General features: G+C 38.8%; 3 protein-coding genes across 18 annotated transcripts in view; 1 reads left to right on the top strand and 2 right to left on the bottom strand.

The window, feature by feature from the left end:
• The window catches only part of Glut1 (Glucose transporter 1), a 33,573-nt gene extending 20,582 nt beyond the window's left edge, over positions 1–12,991 (bottom strand). For 3 of the 14 annotated variants that reach the window (XR_013062821.1, XR_013062822.1, XM_034334377.2), the window contains exons 1-3: positions 6,575–7,110; positions 3,781–4,111; positions 1,002–1,767 (exon numbers count right to left, since the gene is read on the bottom strand). Coding sequence is in view for 11 of the 14 variants with exons in the window: in XM_034334377.2 (XP_034190268.1) it covers positions 1,002–1,759 (758 nt within the window). In the remaining 3 variants the exon portion in view is untranslated. Of the gene's footprint in view, positions 1–1,001; positions 1,768–3,780; positions 4,112–6,574; positions 7,118–12,260 lie in introns of those variants that run through there. The other 11 variants (XM_034334383.2, XM_034334407.2, XR_013062820.1 and 8 more) reach the window with 10 other exon arrangements.
• A 2,548-nt stretch (positions 12,992–15,539) lies between these two features.
• Positions 15,540–18,921, top strand: Art7 (arginine methyltransferase 7). 3 transcript variants are annotated; one of them, XM_034340677.2, is made up of 9 exons: positions 15,540–16,044; positions 16,114–16,263; positions 16,361–16,582; positions 16,654–16,886; positions 16,966–17,095; positions 17,152–17,378; positions 17,763–18,321; positions 18,380–18,540; positions 18,614–18,921. In XM_034340677.2, exons 1-9 carry the CDS (start codon positions 15,871–15,873, stop codon positions 18,870–18,872), a joined length of 2,115 nt encoding a protein of 704 aa, XP_034196568.2. In that variant the 5' UTR covers positions 15,540–15,870; the 3' UTR covers positions 18,873–18,921. The 3 variants fall into 3 exon arrangements, with proteins under 3 accessions (XP_034196568.2, XP_034196578.2, XP_034196589.2); XM_034340687.2 differs by lacking the exon at positions 15,540–16,044 and having other exon boundaries at positions 16,124–16,263; positions 16,335–16,582; XM_034340698.2 differs by lacking the exon at positions 15,540–16,044 and having other exon boundaries at positions 16,126–16,263; positions 16,349–16,582.
• An 18-nt stretch (positions 18,922–18,939) lies between these two features.
• Positions 18,940–20,334, bottom strand: Dtwd2 (DTW domain containing 2). The gene is made up of 5 exons (XM_034340711.2): positions 19,948–20,334; positions 19,651–19,812; positions 19,401–19,581; positions 19,137–19,339; positions 18,940–19,079 (listed from the first exon to the last, which is right to left on the bottom strand). Exons 1-5 carry the CDS (start codon positions 20,028–20,030, stop codon positions 18,950–18,952), a joined length of 759 nt encoding a protein of 252 aa, XP_034196602.1. The 5' UTR covers positions 20,031–20,334; the 3' UTR covers positions 18,940–18,949.
• Between the last annotated feature and the right edge of the window lie 832 nt (positions 20,335–21,166).

Here is a 21,166-nt window from a genome sequence, read left to right as displayed (position 1 = left end):
AATGAACAATGTTTGTGGAAAAGGTTCGTTGGATAGTAGTAATTCTTGTCTACAAGAGAGTTTTATGATCGATAAGTAAGTGCTATCGATTCGGGTACTTCAGGGCGAATAATAGAGAGCGAGAAGTGTTCTCTTAATTGGTATGCAAGCCTTTAAGAGCTTATACAACGCTGTTCTACTGAACTGCCGTTAGCACTAAAGCTAAGTTGCTTCGAAAAGACTTTGTAAAACAACAAAAAGTAAAGGATAATCAAATTCGAACGATCTTGATGTTCGATAACTACGTCGGATCAGCTAAAATGAACGGCTACGATTAAAGATTGCTGAATCGAGAAGAAGAGGTAAGAACAGATTTACATGATCAATTCTATGCAAAAGAATCTAGAAAAAATAGATCACTACGAAAATATTATGAATACTGGATTATCCTAATGAAAGATAGGCGCTAGGCTATTTGTTATTACGAAATCAGACATTATAAAAAAAAAAAAAAGAAAAGAAAATATTCGAAGACATTCGTCGCTCGCAGCATTCGCCGAGATTCGAAAGATTCGCGAACAACGAACGTTGAACCGTTGAACGTGTCTTTTTTTTCTTTCTTTGCATCGTGAAATGAAGTTACTTTCACCGAATCTACAGAAAGCACACGAATTTGCGTAACGAAAAAGAGATCAATCGATCACATCCAAACAATCCAGATAATTCTCATAGACGTCGGTGGCGACGCCCGACACGATAACGTTCATCGGCAAATCAATTGTTATATCTGTGTGTGTGTTATTTCTAGCAATAAGAAAGTAAAAACTCTCCCCTGGTTCGATGGTAAAAGGGAATAACGTCGCTCGTAATCCAAACTCTGACCGCGTGAAAGCTCGTTTATCGTAATAGAAAAAAAGGAACAAAAATTCGCGTGGAGGTGTTCTCAACAGAGAAACGATATAATTAAAAAAATTCCATAGGTGTAAAAAAATTGAAATGGAGGGTACGTCGATGAAACGTACCTTACAAGCAACTCCCGTAGAGTGGCTTCATCGTCCTCCTGTATCTCTTCCTGCGTCTCATTACTGAACGAGCCGCGGCTTGGGTGATGATGCTGGTGATGCCTGCCGGTACTTCCGGCCGGATACTGTCCGTGCAACCCGTGATGATGATGATGGTAGTGACCGGTGTTGGTGGAGGCGGAATGTAAATAGCGGGCGACGGTGTTGGTTGCACGCCCCCTGGTCAGCTTGTGGCCGGTAGCAGGAGGCGGCAGTATGGCGCCTGTACCGGACTCCACGTAACTTCTTCGTGAGGCATACTGCTCCTCCTCCACCCTGATGATGTTACGACGTCCGCTCGATGGCCGATCGGCCGACCTGGTGCGCGATCCCGCGCTAGTCCCGACACTTTTGCTACTCTTACGTCCGCTCCCAGTACCCGCCGCGTTACCGACGTTCCTCTCGCTTCCCCCTTTATTGTGATGTCTCCACCAGCTGCTACCGCCGACCTGTGCACCGAAATCGAGTCGTCTCGCTCCTCGTTCTTCCTCCTCCTCTTCCTCTTCTTCTTCTTCTTCTTCTTCCTCTTCCTCTTCTTCCTCCTCCTCCTCCTCCTCCTCCTCCTCCCCGACGGCGGCACCAGCCGGCCCTGGCTCCGTATCCTGGGACCCCGAAAGTCCCGAGATTTCTTCGTAGAGACACTCCGAATCCGGGTCCGTCGACACTGCCGCGCTCTGCCACAACTGGTTTATTGGCTTGAAGCCGCGTGAATCGGCCATCGTTTGAGCTGCACGCCAGGACACAGACACAGACAGAATTTATACAACATCATCATCATCAGCAGCAGCCTCATTCGTCCGCTTCTCAACGTCTTCCTCGGCCGTGCTGGCTAAACACCGCCCGATGCTGCTTTCCCGAGGTATACTAAGAGCAACGAGCAACGAGAAAATTTCTTTTTGTTTTTCCTTTCCTTTCTTTATTATTTTTTTTTTTTTTTTTTAATTTTATATTTTCGTTTCGTTTCGTTTTGTTCGTTTTGCGTTTCTCTAAATAATAGCAGAAGCGTCGTACTATAAGTTGCACTTTCAGCGTGTTCTCAATGTAGGCAATCGTTAGGCAGTGATCACAGTAATTGTATACGTGTTGTTATGCAATATATCGTGGAAATTTTATTACTGTTGTTATTGTTGTTGTTGTTGTTGTTGCCTTTGTGTGTGCGTATATGACACGCTGTGTTAAGCGTGACGAAACGAGTGCGTGTCGAGTATAAAACGTCATTAAGCCGCCTAGGCAAGCGGATCCGAAATCATGTAACGACAAAGGAACAGATGAAACGAATGAAACGTCTGGCACGAGGTTGGAAAAGCAACGATGAACGTGTAGGAGGATAATGTCTGATCGTGTTTCTCTGGCGATTCGACTTGACGTGCAGTCGGACCGTACAAGAATCGCTAATTGTTCATTGCGAATTAATCAGAACGATTCTCGTGTCAATTCGCCGAGAGAGTCTGACAGCAGCCAGCACGCCGAGGCACGCTGATTAATTCACGAAAAGTTGCACACGGTTCGCCACTCGCGAACACATGCAACTTCCTTTTAAACACTGACAGACGACTGTTACCGTGAAAATGGTAATTTAATCGTGGTAATTGTTACTTTCCAGTGATACCATAGCGGAACGATTCTGCTCGTGACGCCGCACAATGGGGTCGTTTCAAAGTACGTAGGGGTCGTATCAAAAGTAGGCAAAATTTATTTTCAACATTTTCATATGTTACTAAAGAAATTTTCTATGGATTTTATGGGATATCATATATTATAGAAATTTTGTATTTCCACTTTTTGCCAACTTTCTTTTCGCTAAGACCCCTCTATGTATTTCTACAGAACCGCCCCTAGCCTTTTGCTGCATTTCTATACAAAAATGATAAAAAATTTCCAAAATTCTCACGAAATAGATCTAGAGCTACGTTACAAACGTATGTATATCGATGTTCACGAAATCGAAAGGGTCAAATTGCTGCATGATCCTGACGCAGTAATTAACCGAGGTTCCTGCATGCATCGACGATTAAAGTCGCACGGTAACGAGCGTTATTAATATCGTTTGCTCTCATTAAGTAAACTCGAATCTCGGGTTGGACACCACCAGGCACCGCATCTGAAATAACAATGTTTGCCAAACGAGTCCTTCGTGATCGCGATCCGATGCTGTGAATATTTGAAATTCAGATTCCTTAACGATGTTAAGTTGATCAATTATCGAGAATCATTCTGTCTAATTCATCGTATTGACGTAACTAGGATTTTTGTCTAGCAGTTCCTCCAGTGTCTAATGCTTAAGGGCAGCGCCGAATTAAGGGAAGGTCTAAGGGGTGCACCCCTTCATTTAATTTTATTTAGAATAAATTTCAATTTTTCAAATCTTAATCCGGTCCTGCGCCAATGGACACACATGATATTTGACCCAACGAGCGTTAGATGAGAAATCAGGAATTTTGAATTCGTATATCAAAACTTTTATTCATCTAACGCTCGATAGATTAAAAATGAATCTGAAGGATCGATGATGCTGGTGCATTGAGTCTCGAAGCGTTCGGTGTTCAGCGTTCTTATATTATCCCCTAATAACGACAATTAGAAGATCATCGAGGCGTCTCGTCTTGATCAATTAACGCTGTAATCTCGAGAAAATCGTGCGTACACGTATCCGGCAATTACGAAACGATTTAGCTGGCTATTAAACGTTACCGCCTGGTAAACTGGCAAGCAGTAAACGTGTTCGAATGATCGGACTCACCTTAAACGATTCGCAAGCCATCGTGCTCGACGATGATATTAAACACGCCACGACGTTTCCCTTGTCCCGATTCGTAGCCGCGAGAAGCACTCGGCAACTCGGGATATTCCTGCAATCTGCCGGCAGAGACAATCGGGTCAAGCTCGACCAGGTGACAGACGGTTAGAGAAGGTAACACGCGAACGATACGAGCGTAAAACTAAAGAAACGATGGAATTTCCACCACGATGCGATCACTCCGCTGTGTCACGAGTTTCAACGAGCCACGTCCTTCCTCCGTTCGATCTTGTTCTCTGACTCACTGCAACACGATCGTGTACACTACGTGAACCTGAAACACAAAGAACATCATGTTTGTGTTAGAAGCGTACTCGATGATAAGCCTACCAGTTAATGAATATGCGATGAGGTGTAAAATTGAACTCGTTATACTTTTTCCCCAGAACATCGTTACTCAAGTATTAATAAGAAAGAAACAGATAAATGATTCAAGTTGGAGGTAATTTTATAACAATGTCAGCTTGAAATAACATTATTTATGCGTGGTCGCCAGTAAAAAGGTTAATTTGAGAAGTAAAATGATCGTATGAAGAATAATTGTAATTATAACGTGTCTGATTACGTATGCATCTTTCTACTGTGACAGTCAACGTACGAGGGAACAACTAGGCCCAGTTTCTCCATGATTATTTTAACTTAAATTTAAGTTCACACTTTGCTCAAATACGTTTCACTATCTTTTAATATAATTTTGAATAACATTAACATTATTTTTTCTACTATATTATTTCAGTATAATAGAAAAATAAACAAGGTAATATTCATTTATTTTCCACGCTACATATGCTAATGCCACGTATTTTCCACTCAATTAAAATGTGATAATACAACGAAAGATAATAATCTTCCAGTAAATACATTGTTACGTTGGAACTGAATAACGAGCTTACTCCTCTTCTTCAATTAACAAGTCGAACAAGTTTATAATTCACGAAGTATCCTATTTTAATAACCAATATCCATTGTCCAATTAAAGTTGTAAAGTGCAAGTAATTGAACCGTGAAGGCAAACTTAATTGAAGAATTATTTTCTAAAATTATGATAATTTCAAGTATTGAAATAATTTGTATTATCATATTTCCACGTCAATTACTCAGAACCGTGGGAAAATATTCAAATTTAAAATAGTAATTAGGAAAGTGTAATACTAGAGACACCGAATTAATTTGTACATGGTAGACTTCCCCAGGGAAAATGACGATGTGTTCGACACTGTACGCCTAATAAAATGATACCACTGATAATGCATAATCCGTTATCTCCGAAAACTTACTAGAATTTTCAAACGAATCAGGTGTTCATCAAGATGGATCAATGTTATCTAAATCAGTATTTAAGTCGAAGCATGCGGTGAAATCATTATCTACCGATAACGTTGCACAATTCGTTTGCCTGATTAATCTCAATCATGCGGAAGAAAATTGTTCGTAGCAAGGGCAAAAAACGAGGGAAAGAGGATTGAAGAGAAAGTAGGGAAAGAGAGGAGGAGGAGGAAGTATTCAACCGATGATAATTATTCTCTTTTAATCGACACAGTTTTTGTCGTTCCCTGGTGAAATGAAAAGAATGCAGCGAATGGTGAAATTGCCTGAACACCGAGGAACGATGGCACGCTTGGTAAAGAAATCATGAATGTGTCTTTGTATAAAAGGAGACGATCGTAAACACGGCCAAGCAATGTATAATTACGGATCACCGGTGTAATTTTCCGATATGACCTTGCTTTGTAATACGAAACGAAGCTCTCATAATTCATCTTTTAGACGAGTACAAAAGTTCTATTCGGGTTAAATAATAAAAAAAAAAAAATGTAAGAATTATTTCGTGTAAAGTCGTCTAATTAACACTTGCCTTATCAAATTATTTTAACCGACCTCGATAAAAAAGAGTGGGTCTTTCGAATTACGCGCATTTCCTATGATAACGAGGCTTTTGTCTGTCGCCACCCGAACAGAAGCAAGAAAATAATAAATCTTCTCGCTTTAATCCTTTGCTCTCGTTATAATTTCACTGTTGTACCATCTAATTTGAAGTTAATATTATATTAATTTTTAACCAACTCCGAAAAAGGAGGAGGTTACTCAATTCGATCAGTATATTCTTTTTTTATTGATAATTAATGATCTTCCACAAAAAGCACGATCAGTGTATTATACAATAAATTATCTGTGATATAAATAACACGGATGACATCGTGTAAACAAAAAGAGTCATGGAATGTAATTAAATGATAAAGCATTGATGTAAGCGTATCGAAGCGTAGCGATAGTAGACGCATAGTAAAACCATTCTGAACGAAAGGTCACTGAAATCTACAACTTTCGCTTTCCGTATGAACAATCACTGAATCGACAATCGATAGATGCCCCGCTCTCCAACTTGAAACCTTCAATCGTTTACTTTTTGCGTCGAAACTTAAATTTCAAGTTTATATCACATTTACTCGAATAATTAACAATGAGGGTATGAAACTAGGTCAAACGCGTGCTTCCTATGATAACAGTCAGAAGTTGCAAGAAAGAATTGCAATTCAACGTTATAATAATCAAATCAGTTTTTCAAATGTAAAATTCAATTTAAATTCTTGTCATCTCAGAGTGATAAAGACAGAAATATGATTCTTTATATCGTTTTTCGATCACTGAATCGAAATTTATATATTATTATAATAGTTTTATTATAATTATTATATATATTAAATAGTCTCTGAAATTTGGAGCACCGATTGCTTACCTTACGTTCAAAATTTTTATTCCAGATCGGTATCACGACGGAGAAATTCACTGGAGTTTCGCGAACAATTCACAGGAATATGTCGAACACAAGGCGCTATGTATCATCGCTACATACCGGTTTACGTGGCACGAGAAAGAACAACATCACTGGTCGACGTGTACCGCACTACTAACCGCGCTTGTCGCTCCCTGTTTCTCTTGGAAGATTAAACGAAATCCAAAGACTTTCATCCCCTCTCCTGTTTATCACTCGGTCTCTGATCACTTTCATTCGCTGTCTTTCTCTTATCTATTTACCGGCTACGTCCATCATTGTTCCAACCATGTAGTATGCATCTTTGTCCCACTGTTCGGTTTCACAACGCGGCTTGTTAATTCCTCGCGTTACTTCTTCCCTGCTTTACCGTGACTGTCTACATCTACTGTGAGAGATTCAAACGCAGACGCCAACATGGAATGCGCGCACGCTCACGAGGAAAAACTTCTTCCAATTAGCCTTTTTTCTTTTCATTTTCTGCTCTGATGAGATCATTAAAGCAGCTAATGAAATATTCAGATTAACGCATGAATATTGCGCAGAAGAAAAAACGTAGTTTCATTTGAAATGTTTGGATCCAAAGATCTAAGAAATTTGCGAAGTTTAGAAAAGAACTTAGAAACTGCGAACGTTTGTTATAGATACGTCACCGTTGCACCGCGAAAACTTTCGCGCGAAATGGAGAATGATATTACACGGGTGGAGTATTATTCAACGTTGAAAGAAACGTGAAATTTATCGACGTAAAGGCAACATATCGCAAGCATGACAGCCAGTGTACGGAATTACGTAAATTTATTGCCGTCCGATAATAACGCGCCAGTTCGTTGTCATGTAACCAGGAAAATACAAGTTTTTATAATAGAGTATTTTTCTACTTCATTTTCGTTTGTCATGCTTTTGCTTTCGAAGTATTATTCAATAGTTCATAACGAATCAAAATCATAAGAAATAAATAATATTGCTGCAGTATTACCAAATATTTAAAGAAATGTTTAATAAAAAGTTAGTTCGATTAAGAAAAATTTGTGAAACTCTTCGTTAATTCGTTCAAGCGTATGATTTCTGTAATGCTAAACGTTGTTTCAATAAATTAACTATGTTTCGGGCTGGTAGAGCTGAAAACTATAGAAGAACTAGAGATAATAGAACGCGACGAGTGAAATTTCCACGCGCTATCGCCGTGTAATACCACGTTCTATAACTAAAAAGCATATAACTAGTTGAAAGTTGCGCTAATATTTTTAAATCAACGTCGTTGCTGAATACTTTCGACGAGTAACAGGTGTACAACCTAGATTCGCGACGTTTATGCTGCAATGGCCTTCAGAAATCTCTGCTAGAACTCATCGACGGTGAAAACGTCAGATAGCTCTTGATATTGATGGTTTCTTCGAAACGGTCAATCCTGTTCGAAGATCAATAGAAAACGATATTGAGGGATAATTCTAAAGTATTAGATCGATGCATATCAATCTAAAAACTCATAAAGAAACTTTGGAGCAAAAACCTTTCAATACAAGGTAAAAATAATAACAAGGCTTCATATAGCGTGCCATTATTCAATCGCCAAAACAATATACTTAAAATATTCCCAACAATTTGAAACACCGATAGAAATCAGTGTTTCGTATATGCACCCAACCTAATATTAGGTTGTTGAGTATCAAATAGGCTATTTCGAAACCTATCGAATCCAACACGATTTGATAACACAAATGTATCAAAAAGTAATACTTATGCCACATCAATTTCAAGCTTAAGGTTTGATAAAAATGACTACACAAACCCATCATTAGTGTTCTTCAGAGAAAATGAATGGCTACAAATTATAGCAAACGTAAACACTTTATCATGATTTGATGAGATAAAAGTATCATAGAATTAATTTGAAGCCTAAACTTTGATAAAAATGATTGCATAAACTGATCTCAATCAGAACATTCCTCACCGAAGGCTACTGTTAATTTCAAGAATGCTAATGAACACAGAACACGATAATAGTTATCTCATCGATTCGATCATTTGAAAGGTTCAAGTTCTACCTTCGTCGTCCCGTTAATGACGTTCCATGACGCATCCGCTTTAAAGTACACCACCTCTTCAAGATCCCGCAGAGTGGTTGAATAGAACGCACGGTAAGGTTCACGGTGACACACATACATGACACATCTTGGAACGGCTGCGATTTAAACGGATCAATGAGATGCGCCCTCGCGAACGGTGCACAGCCCAAGGCATTTCTCGTTTCTGCACCATAGAGCGTGGACATTGCGATGAAGACGACGAGAAGATACATTTGGGATTGGCACGTTGCCAACAGGTCCTTCGGGGTATATATATATAAGGGATGACCCAGGATGGCTGGTACAACCGATGGACGAGATATTTTATTCATAAATCTTAATGTATTTTTGGCAGATTGTATCAAAAATATAGTACGCCTTGTTATTTTTAGCAGAATCAAAATTAAATACAATGTCCACTAAAATAATATTACGGATGAAAATTTGACTCGAGCCCAACCCTAATGCTACTTGTATATTTTACATAATTTTAAACATCGTGTTAAGGATTTTAATCTTCCTCTATGAAGAAACTTAGTTCTACATTTTTAACTTACATGTAGTATCATTTCTAGCCCGATTATACCCCTCATCCTGAGCCACTCTGTACATATACATATTATCTGCTATACCTATATTCATACGTAATACCATCGTAGTATATAAGTAAATCCTGAAGCATTTTCGCTGCGTTCACTGTAGCGATCCTTGTCGACAGGTATGCACCAGGTGTGTGAGCTGATTTATGGCGCATCGAAGCTCCATATCGATGAGAAAGAGCAAACACCCCAGGTGTGGTGTATCGTGAGAACAGTAATTAGCGATAAGGATATAAAGTAACAGCGCGTGAAAAAAAAGCAAACCAGATCCATTAACGTAACTTCAGATTTTTTCTTTTCAAAAGTCTACTTCTGTTCAAATTTTACAAACTGTCGAATTAATTTTCTACGAAAAAAAGGACCAGGCTCACCCTCCTTATGGCGATGACTCGAAAAACACCATGACAATGTACGATTATTATAGTCAGGGGGGAGAAGAAGCTTAGTTTTGAAAAAAATATATACGCGTGTGATCGATCAAGTAAACACGAATGTAAAGTAGGTCATGAGCGTATACGCTCGTCAAGCCACGCTTCTTCCCCGCAGATCTTGAGGGGAACTTCTCGAATTTACTGGGAACTTTTCGCCCGCTCTTACGGAATCGCTTCGAGATGTATTAAAGAACATCCGACGATGATTGATGCCAGTTATGAAAAGTTATTACTGAACATTCCCTTCGTAACGTTGTTACATTGTCAAGTAGGGAATACAGGAAAAGTTTCATCCTGTTGTTTATTTCAGAAAGGATTTTCCTTCTCGATCGAACTCGAAGATCGTTAACAGTAATAATTAATTATACCCTTTGAAATTAATTATCAATCATTATTCATGCTTTCCATCTTCGGTGAAAAAGTTGCTTCAGTAAATCGTTCTAAGAGGAATTATAAACCTTGAACACTAATTTTCAAATTGCAATTAGCATCTGATAGAATAGGTAAAAATAGAGTAAAGAATAATAATGTAAAAAGTGGAACATAACGAGTACATGATAATGGCCATGAAAGTGTGAAATAAATTCTAAAATATGCGAAAGATCGAATTTTCAAATTCTTATACCTGTAAATGGTCAATAATAAATATTTCTTAAAAGCGTATACATGCAAGCTTTCGTCGAGGCGCTAAAAATGAAAAGGAGAAAAATATTTCGTTGTCTTGTTGAAAATCGTTTTCGTATTCGACAATTTCGCGTAGCGCAGCGCGCAACTCCGAAAACGATGACGCACAAATGCATATTTCCGTCGCGGCATGATGTCGTCGAAACGAAGCGGTATAGGAAGGATACACCTATAGATAGATATTTTTCTTTTAATCGCAAGACAATTATCATTCGCGAATAGAGGATATCCGATGACAGCGTTCGATTTCGATGAAAGATCTATAAACGTGTAAAACGGCGATTCGAAACGGGCACACATCGAGGATTGTAGAGGTACGGTGGCAAAAAGGAAGGCATGCTTTACAGTTGCGATCGTTATCTAATAATGAGAAAGAACTTAAGACCGGGTAGCCAAGGCGTTCTTTTCCACCGATTTCGTGCCGGCGCATGAAACGGCTTCCACGGAGGCCCCGCATTTCCAAGTAGCACAATTGCAAACATTGATTCGAGCCAGAAACTAGATAGGTACGATTATTCCCGTGCCACACGGACTATTATGGCTTGCGTGTAGATAACAATACGACAATAGGCGCAGTTTGCGTCGTATGCGGAAGGATCCGAGAAAAGATACATACGTTAGGTACATAGGTAACGTCGAAGTGGTGAACGTTCGATACGATACACGATTCGATTTAGCAATTGTTCGATAAGGTACACTCGATACGATAGCGTGTACCGAGATGACAGGTTTGGAAAGGAAGAGGAGAGAAGACAGTGATAACGAATCGTGTTCTTTCGCTACCTATGTACGATTTCTTCTTCTCGTTAACCTACTTACTTTTATTCACGGTATTCATTCATCCGCTTCGTATGCGGACAGCTCGCGGCTGCATTCTATGTGCAATTGGGAACGATTCTTTTTTATCACGTTCCTTCGGGCAAATGGCGCTGGAAAGGTGTAACAGCGCGTCGTGGAATCGCGAGATACCGTGGTGGCGGCTGATCCTCATTATCTACGCCCAGCCTCGCGATTACTTTGCCTCGTCCGGTTAGCCAGCGCTAGCGAGTTTGCCGCGAGGATCCCGAAGCCGTGATCGAACGACCGTGAGACCACGGCCGTGTAATCGTTTCTAGGAAAATCGATCCTCACCAATTAACATGGGCGAGGTTGAGGCCGCGACGTAAACCGCCGGTGGAACAGGATATATCCTGAACCGTGCACCGTCAAACTTCCGGCCGGGTTGAGGCAGCGTACGCGTTCACCGCCCAACGAAAATGCCAAACGGTGACGTTCGATCGCGTCGGATGCACCCTGCACGAGATGTACTATTTTTCCTTCCGAACATCCGACTCCGTGTACGATCGCGAGCTTCGTGACAAGAATATCGACGAGGTTTATCGATAGCTAGAGCTCGACCCAGGAACGCGGGACGTGTTCGTTCCTAGGCCGATCTTGCCGAGCGCCGCGGGTGCCGTCGTCTTGTATTATCGATTGACGGAGGTTATGTGGAGTCGAGTCGCCGGGGCACGACGATCGCGTACAACGAAACGAGAAATTCTATTCTAATCGTGTATAAGGGAACAGCAAGATGATGAATAAAATCTTTTGTTCCATTCGCGTTCACTTCCTTCTGGCCTTTTATTCTTGATCATCCCTCACCTCCCACCCTGTCCTTCGTTCCATCTCTCTCTCCTCGGGGGTACAACAGCACTCGCGCTCACTCCCTCTCCATGAATTCTCTATTTCTTCGCACTCTAAACTAGCCTGCTCTTACCCGTTTACATGGGAGAGGCATAGCGAAGGAGATGGATAGGAAAAGCTAATGATGGGCTGGGTCGGAGCTTCCTCAAAGATACATGGTTACTTCTATGTTACTTCTACTCACCGTTATAAGTTGGGGTCTAGGGTTAGACTGTCTGACGAGTCGCGCTGGAAGCCTGGTTGGCAGCAAGAGCAATAGTACTCGTAGCGTTGAAAACGGCAGTATTGGCAGTGGCGGGACTGGGGGTGAGAGTCACGGCAGCGTTGACGTTGACGGTAGCGGTGGTGACGGCAGCGATAGTAACGGCAGCGGCAGCAGCAGCAGTGGCGGTGGCGGCGACGGTGATGGTGACGGCTACGGCGGCAGTGGCGAAAGCTAAGGCAGCGGCTACCACGACGTCGACGTCGAGGAGGTTGTACGCGGACGCGGCACTGACAGCGGCAACAGCAGCGGCAGCAGCTTTAGCAACCAAGTCACTTTCCTCTGAACGATCCGGGGACACCATCTCCTTGCTCGTCCGATCGCGTGCACAACCGACGACGATGCCGACGCCCGCACTGGCCACGACGCACTGTGGTCGCCCTACCACGAGTACCATCGTCGTTGTCTCATCGTCGTCGCCGTGTCTGCGCTGACACACCGGTGGGGAATATAACGGGAGAAACAGGCGGGACGACGCGACGTTTCCGTTACAGTCGTTTAGACGTTTCAGTTCGGTACGGTCCGAGACTAACGGTGACTTCGAAGAAGGCGGTGGTCGTCCCCCGATCGACTGCACGACACACCGATGCTCGATGCCAGGAGACGCCCCAACGCGGGGCACCTAGTTCGACGTATGCCGAGCGGACGGCTCACCCCGTGATCCGTCTGCGCTCGGCCCGACTCGCGCAGTACCGTAACCACCAAGGGTGCTCGCCTACCCAGGATCCCCGACACCCCTACTTTTATTTCCCTCCCTTCCTTCCTTTCACCGTTGTACCCTTTCGCGTTCCCCGTTTCCAACCTCCGATGGCCACTTAGCCGCGAAATTTTGAAGAATCCTTTATATCGTTCATTCCTATCTCACCCTTATTATTATTTAACGCACGTTCAGCTATTCTGAACAGCGATTGGTCGTTTCTACTGGTTCCGACTCCTATCCGAAGAACGATATTCTTCTTTCTGTTTCTCTTTCGGAAACGTTCAACCTGTGAAAAGCAATTTATTGAACAGTAAATGGAGAAAATGATAGGGTCGAGAGGAGAAGATTGGAAGAGGGTGGTGGTTTTACGTGTTCCATGCGGGTTACCGGGTCGTGAGGTGAAACTCGTAGGATAGGCGCAGCTGGTAGTGGGAGTAAACGTATGGAATTGTTTTAGTCGCGGGCACCAAGAGCCCTTTGGGGTGACCTGAAGCCGTCGGGCACTCAGCGGCAAAGCGGGGGGTTAAGGAAGCCCTTGAAATCAATAGCCAGTCGCTACTGCCGCCGCCACCCTGATCAGGCTGCTCTGCGCTGTATCCGTCGCTCCACTCTCTGCCGTCCACCTCCCTCTTTCACGATCCTGATTTATCTGCACGTTCTAGTCGTCGAGGTCCTGTCCGACCTTAGTTCGCAGTCGAACGTCTCGCAACATAAGTGTCGTTTGACGAGGTTGATCAAAGAGAGCCACGTGTCGAGTGATAGAATCGAATCTGATGTTCCTTTAGCTGTTAGCTGCTGGATCGCGTTACTCGAACAACCTACGGCAAATTATTTTTGTCAGGGTGTTTCTGGAAATGCGATGTGAACGCTCACTATTATAGCCTCTGCTGTAATCTTTATTGTTTTATATATGAACAGAGATATCTCGTATTAATAATATCCTCTAGCTGTGGGAATAAATATGACTCGGCGATATTGCGGTCGTATCTTTATGCCTTTCTGTCAGGCCATGTCGCAACTCCGCTTGCAATCCAGATGAAATGTCATAGAAATAGGATTTTCAAATAATTCCTATCCTCTGCTCCTCCCTTCTGCTATTTCATTCCCTCGTTCGACGAACGCGAAGGGAGAAAGTACCGCGAGTGCATGTGCACGAGAGAAGGTAGTCTGATTATAAGTTGACCTACTCCACTTTGGTTCGCGTATCTATTTTTCGGGAATGAAGGGGGTTTTACATTCATCTATGAAATTATCTCACGTATCTGATCGATTTCCAACTATATTTACAACGGTCTAACATTATGCGATATCGAGTGACCTTCGTCGTAATTGATTAACGATATTTAAAGAACAAGCATCGTTACTCGAACGTTATTTAGCATAATTTTATTTCATGTAAGTACACGGTAAGAAAATCGAACGCTACACTCGTCTCGAGAAATGATTAATTATTTTAATGAATTTTACAAGCTCAGTCGTCATGGTGTTTCGATTGCAAAATAACAATCTTAATCGAACATGTAAGTAAGGCTCTCCGTTTGTATGCATTATCTTAAGTCCAAAAACTTGAAGAAATTTTTCTAGATTGTTTCTGTTAAAAAATAATAACAGTTGGTTTAATTAATAAAGTTGTTTTAAAAGCAACAAATAAGTTAACAATTAACAGAAGTAATCTACATAGACCTATGTTCGTCAGAAAGAGTAGTTCGAAACGCATATAATGATACTTTGAGCATACCATTTGCCTTTAGTTTCAAGAGAACCTAGGGAAAGCTAAACCTAGAACTTCTGCTCCTTACACATAAAGAACCTGAATAAATAAAGCAAGTAGTGGAACCCTATATTCCTTACATCTCCTTTTGACTAAAAGAAGCATAAATTGCACACAACTATACAAATCCAACTTTTTATCTTGCACTTCGCGGATAAATTGAAAAGGTTGGTCGGCGCCATCTAGCAGATAGTTCAAGAGAACCATTCAAGAGAACAACAGAGGAGGTGGCTGACAGTACTGTGCGACAAGGATATACATATACACTCCTCCATGATATATTTATTACTATATGTATATGTATAGCCACCCCCTTCAAAGTCCCACGGTTCCGCAGACCCACGATTCCGGGGCCCCGGCCACCGCGGGAGATGTCCCCTTCCTGGGCTCCCATCCGACCACGACAGGAGTCCCGAAGGGAGTGACAGTGTGTGGATGGAAGGCCCATATATATAGGCCTGTGACGGACCACTGCTAAACGTTCAAGCGCTAAAATTTGAATTAATATTTACTTTGTCATTCGCATTTTTAGTTATATACTAAATTTTATGATATTGAATGATTAAAAATTATGTTATTTTGTTTTTAAATCATTTTTAATGTTAATATTGTCAAAATTAAGGTTTTGAGAATTTCTACTGCCCCTGTAAAGCCATTTTCGTTAGGGAAGCCTACTATGCTCGCCACTCGCCATTTTACATGTTTGGTTTTTAATGAACCACCCTGTATTGCCCTGTATATTAATATGGTACACACAATTGCGCGTGGTTTTAGTTTACGTTTAACATAATAATCAAAGTTCGAAGTTATTCTTAAGTATCTTTGAGCAAATTACTGTTTTATTCACTACGTTTTTGTATTTGCAATTGTTAGATATATTAATATGTATTAACATCATTTTATACAAGCTTATGTTACACTGCAGATCAATTCTAACCTAGAATTTATCTATACTTATGTTTACAAATACAATAATTCTCTTATGTGGATTTTCAGAAATGTTAAATATATATTTGTTTTAACTAAAAGGTTCTATTTAATAAAATTTATTATATTTCTGTATGCTTAAAATTTTTTTTACTCGATTCATTCATTCACGAAACATGAGTATATTTACCCAATGCTTAAATCCTTTAACTGGTACTTTTACGTGGGAAGAAAAAGATGAGAATTATGATTACCACCAAGAAGTTGCCAGATCAGCATTTGCTGATATGTTACATGATCATGAAAGAGTTAGTAAGACTTTATTTTCTTTATAACTGTTTATTTATTCAATATTAAAACATGTATGATTTCTTTAGAATCAAAAGTATTATGAAGCTCTTAAAACTGCAATCGAGAAGAAGCATCAAATGGGAGAAGAGGCTAATGTGCTTGATATAGGAACAGGTACAGGTTTATTATCAATGATGTCTGCTAAGTGTGGAGCAGATACTATAACTGCCTGTGAGGTAAATAGTTTTTTTTTTAGTAGAAATTATTACAATTATAGTTGTAATTTAGAAAATTGCATGTTTACCAGTTGGAAACTTCAAGGTTATTCTTTAGGCTTTCACACCAATGGCTAAATGTGCAATAAAAATAATCGAAGAAAATGGTTTTGAAGATAAAATTAAGTTAGTACACAAACGTTCCACAAAAATGACTATTGGAAAGGATGGAGATATGGCTAAGAGAGCAAATATTTTAGTTACTGAAGTGTTTGATACTGAACTTATTGGAGAAGGAGCACTTTCTACATTTCGTCATGCACATGAAAATCTTCTTGAAGTATTGATATTATGGTTTTTGTATGTAACTTTATACAATAATTGTTTAATATACATTTTCTATGGTATTAGGAAAATAGTATAGTGATACCACATACTGCTACAATTTGGGCACAAGTTGTTGAAAGTTCTACTGTGTGTGCATGGAACACAGTACATTCAATTCAACATAACAATAAGCGTTTGTTAAATATACCACATGCTGTCAAATGTTGTTCAGGAGCAGCAGCAGTACATGATATACAATTATCACAATTTCCACATAATGCATTTAAACCTTTATTGCCAATTCAACCAATATTTAGGTAAATATATGTTATAATTTAATTAAACAATCATTTAAGACATTTCTAAACATCATCAAATATAAAATAAACGTTCCAGATTTGATTTCTCTAGTAAAGCACCTATACTTTTCCATGACAAAGTTTGCTTACATGTGAAACCAATTGCAAGCGGTACCGCACGTGCCATTTTTATGTGGTGGGATTTAAACATGGATATAGATAATAAGGTGATTATGAAATGTGAAATGGTGTAAGATTATTATTACACACAGTTCTTGCATAGGTTTTATTAAGTTGTGCACCAGTATGGAAGCATCCGGATGCAAAAATATTGCAAGAAAAAGGTCTCACTTTAGAAAAGATAACAGATTTAATACCATGGAGAGATCATTGGATGCAAGCTATTTACTACTTACCCTTAGAAACCCCAGTTACTGTTAATAACGAAGTTAGTCTGATCGGCTATCATGACGAATATTCATTATGGTTTCAACTCATAAATGAATCAATGTACGTTAATTTATACATTTACAGGGCGATCCTCTCGCTACGTTACCCGAAAGGAAGTGCCGCCACAATAGAACGTAGAAGTTGACATCCCATTTCGACTTACTCAACGGAGGTGGCCCCTGCAGCGAAGACGGCTGCGTGCATGAAAATGTGTTAAGAAAATATTCTGTTTTCCCCAGCGTTTAAATGGGACTCTTCTGCTCATTACACACATTTTCACGCACACAGCCGTCTTCGCTGCAGGGGTCAAGTAAGCGATGACAAAAATGTGATGTCGACTTCTACATTCTATTGTGGCGGCACTTCCTTTCTGGTAGCGTAGCGAGAGGATCACCCTGTAGTTTACTATGTCATTTTGTTACTGATATGATTATTTCTTTGCAGAAATGAAATTCCAGATTGTGAAAGACCTATGTGCACCTGTAGCATTCATGTTGCTTACTGTAGGACGCGTATAGGACAATTAAATGATCAAAAACGAAATGATAAATATATTCAGGCTTTAGAAAAGAAAGTTACCTCGGATACAGTTTGTTTATGCCTTTCAGATGGTTGCCTATTAGGTCTTGCAGCTATTAAATTAGGCGCAAAAAAGATATTCATTTTAGAGACAAATTTTTTATCTAAAAAGTGTATGGAGATGTTTATTAAAGCTAACGACCTCACGAAAAAAGTTCAAATTATCCCATCGGTAGATGAGTTACCTCCTGAAAATATGATAAATTTAATTTTTGGCGAACCATATTTTATTACCTCCATTGTACCGTGGGAAAATCTTTACTTCTGGTACCTCATTTCAAGATATTCATCTCAAATACAACGGATTCCGATCGGCATGACGATAATGGGTGTGGTAGTTGAATTTAAAGATTTGCATAAAATACGAGCAACACTTGGAATTTGTGAAGGCTTTGACTTATCTATTTTTGACAATCTCATACAGGTGAGTTAATGAATTATACTAAAAATGAGGAAAATATAAATATTACAATGTATTACAGACATCAAGTGATAAATGTGACAGTCCAATAGAAGCTCAACCGTTGTGGGAATATCCTGGCAAGGCATTAAGTTTACCTTTTGTTATTCAAAAATTTGATTTAACAGGCAATGTAACTGAACACGAAGACATAAATATTTTAAATGCTGTGCCTATTTTAGAGTAAGATTTCAATGAATTATTGATTATTAAAAACTGATACTTTGTCCTTGGTAATATTTTTTTGCTAACTTAGGACCGGGATGTGTAATGGTGTCGCGTTATGGGTTGACTGGGATTTGGATTCTGAGATTACAGTATCGTCTGGACCTACTGCGAAAATACAACCTGGTAAACGGATATCATGGGATCCGTTTACAAGACAAGGTGTACATTTATTTAGAGACATATCAAACGTTACACAACAAAATATGCTTTTATGGTCATTCAACTTTATACCACAACATGGCAATATTAAATTTGATTTTCGTGTATTATCGAAAAATGTAAAATAATGTATTGTTTATAAAAATATGCTTCTAAATAAAATTTTTTAATTATTTACATGACTTAAGTTATTCCATAGAAAATGTTATGTAGATTCATCTGGTAACATACGTAATTGTTTAGCTAGTCTTCTTCCTATAAGCTTTGGATAAGCTTTTTGTTTAATAAGAAACTCTTTACTTTGATGAGTTACAGCACCATTTTCTAACTGAAATCTAAAAGTTCCATAACTGTTAATCAAATAATTTAATATTTTGATGTATTAAACTTGCCTGCATAGATAATGTAAAGGTCCAAGCATTTTATCCTTCAACTCTGGATCATTTTCTAAAATGGAAAGTGCAAATGCACCTGTTTCAAGGGTAGACAAACATCCTTCAGTTGGTTGTGTTCTGATAACATATTCACTTGTTGGAACTCCAACTAATTTACATGCTTGTAAAAAACATAATGCTGGACTTGAATGATATATTGCCTGATAAATACAACTCCTTATTAATTTTGAGCTGATAGTAATATAAAATACGATATATCACCTTTGCTTGTGGCCAAGTGCCATCTAATAAAACAAGATTATATGGTTTTTGTCCATTAACACCGACAGGATGTAATTCATCAAGCTGTATAGCACCTGGAGATGGGTATAATAATAAAGTATTTCTGTCATTTAAAATTTCTGCTAAACCTTCATGCTTTGGTAATGGAAATTTCTTTCCTCTAAAATGATACGTTGTAAGATTGATTCCAATTTTTTTATGTTACATTATAATTTGTTAAATCAATTACCTAAAGATTAAACATTTTCCAGATTCCAGCCCTAATGCAAGCATAGGTGCAGTTCGCAAGCACCGTTTTACTTCAGCTGGATGCTGTAAAATTATTATCCTTGATGCAGGACACACAGGGTGCTTTGGTAACCCTGGACACCAGCATACAGCTACTGGTCTTCTACAAAAATATAATATCAATTAACTTAATTGTAAATTTCACTAATAATATTTACATTTATAACAGCATAAAGAATACTTATTTTGTTTAAACTTTAAACAATTAGTAAAGTATAACCTAACAATATCTACATACTTGCATTGTGTGCATTTATCTCTCGTCTCAGGAGGATCAGCAAGAATTTCTGATAATTCTTGCAATACTGAGGTTTCATTCATGATTATTTTAAATTATGTAAAAGAAAAAATATCAAGCATTACTATATACTAAACAGTGATATTTGTATAATATAACAAACAGAACAGCTTGGCATCGAAACTGCATATTTATATATATAAATCATGTTGATCCTAATCAAAATTGTTAATGCTACAAAATAACTTTTCTAATGTCAATCATAATTAAAAATTTAACAAAACATATTTTGAAGTAATATTTTTACTCTACAAAATAATTTCATTTTATTTTGTTAAGGCGATGCGAGCGTCGAGGCTGGTCGAGGCCGAACTCCGAATTCCGCGTTGGTAAAACAGTTAACGTTTCATCGAAAATTAGGCCGAACAGAAACTGATTTCAGCGCCACCTCAATTATCGCATGCTATCAACTAACGGCAAATAATGAATTCCTCTCGAAAACTGTTATAAGAAAAATATTTGTTAGTCAACGCAGCGAATTTCTATCAAATGAAAAGCAGAAATTATGTGTTCTGTAGACAAGAGCGAGATCTGGCGCCTGACCAGAGTCATGTTGAAAATCAGATAAAATTTTTAATAAAATTATTCATATTATTAACTTTTTTAACTTAGAAAATTTGATAAAATATAAAAATATGTATTAACAGAACTTTTATAAAATTTCCAAAGTACTAGTTCACAAAACTTAAAATGCTAAATATAAAAATTCTAATTGAATAATACATATAAGGTACAAAATTTGTAAACACATGTACTTCAAAAACATAGTTCTTTATCTTTCTCAGTACAAGTTTGAAGCAATTTGAATATCAATTATTCCTTAGAAAAATTACAAATAAAATATAATTATAAGGAAATAAATGTATATAAAATCAATACTTAAGCAGAATAAGTATTACAGATACAAGTGGTTTTGCATTATGTTACACTTAAAAATCTAAATGAATTCTGTAGACTGTTTGAACATGGAGAAACCGAACGAAGAACAGGATCTAAAAGTGTACCGAACTACGCTTTCATTTATTACAAAGTCACATTTATTAGTCTCAGCTCAGCTATCTCAGCATCATCAATAATACGAACCTGTTGTTCTATATACAATCTACCTTCTGCGCGTCTTCTTTCAAATAATAATTTTAATAAGTAATAATAGTAGTAA

This window comes from Osmia lignaria, chromosome 9 (genome assembly GCF_051020975.1).
Source record: "Osmia lignaria lignaria isolate PbOS001 chromosome 9, iyOsmLign1, whole genome shotgun sequence".
Taxonomy (NCBI): domain Eukaryota; kingdom Metazoa; phylum Arthropoda; class Insecta; order Hymenoptera; family Megachilidae; genus Osmia; species Osmia lignaria.
The sequence above is the reverse complement of the archived record's forward strand: the minus strand, read 5'-3'. Positions and strand labels throughout refer to the sequence as shown.

Excerpts from the sequence above, each read along its gene's own strand:
- Art7 (XM_034340677.2), top strand. The coding sequence starts at position 15,871 with ATGCTTAAAATTTTTTTTACTCGATTCATTCATTCACGAAACATGAGT. Across the intron at positions 16,264-16,360 it reads ATACTATAACTGCCTGTGAG|GCTTTCACACCAATGGCTAA; the intron begins GTAAATAGTTTT and ends GTTATTCTTTAG. Across the intron at positions 16,583-16,653 it reads CACATGAAAATCTTCTTGAA|GAAAATAGTATAGTGATACC; the intron begins GTATTGATATTA and ends CTATGGTATTAG.
- Dtwd2 (XM_034340711.2), bottom strand. The coding sequence starts at position 20,030 with ATGAATGAAACCTCAGTATTGCAAGAATTATCAGAAATTCTTGCTGAT. Across the intron at positions 19,813-19,947 it reads GATAAATGCACACAATGCAA|AAGACCAGTAGCTGTATGCT; the intron begins GTATGTAGATAT and ends ATATTTTTGTAG. Across the intron at positions 19,582-19,650 it reads GGAAAATGTTTAATCTTTAG|AGGAAAGAAATTTCCATTAC; the intron begins GTAATTGATTTA and ends GTATCATTTTAG.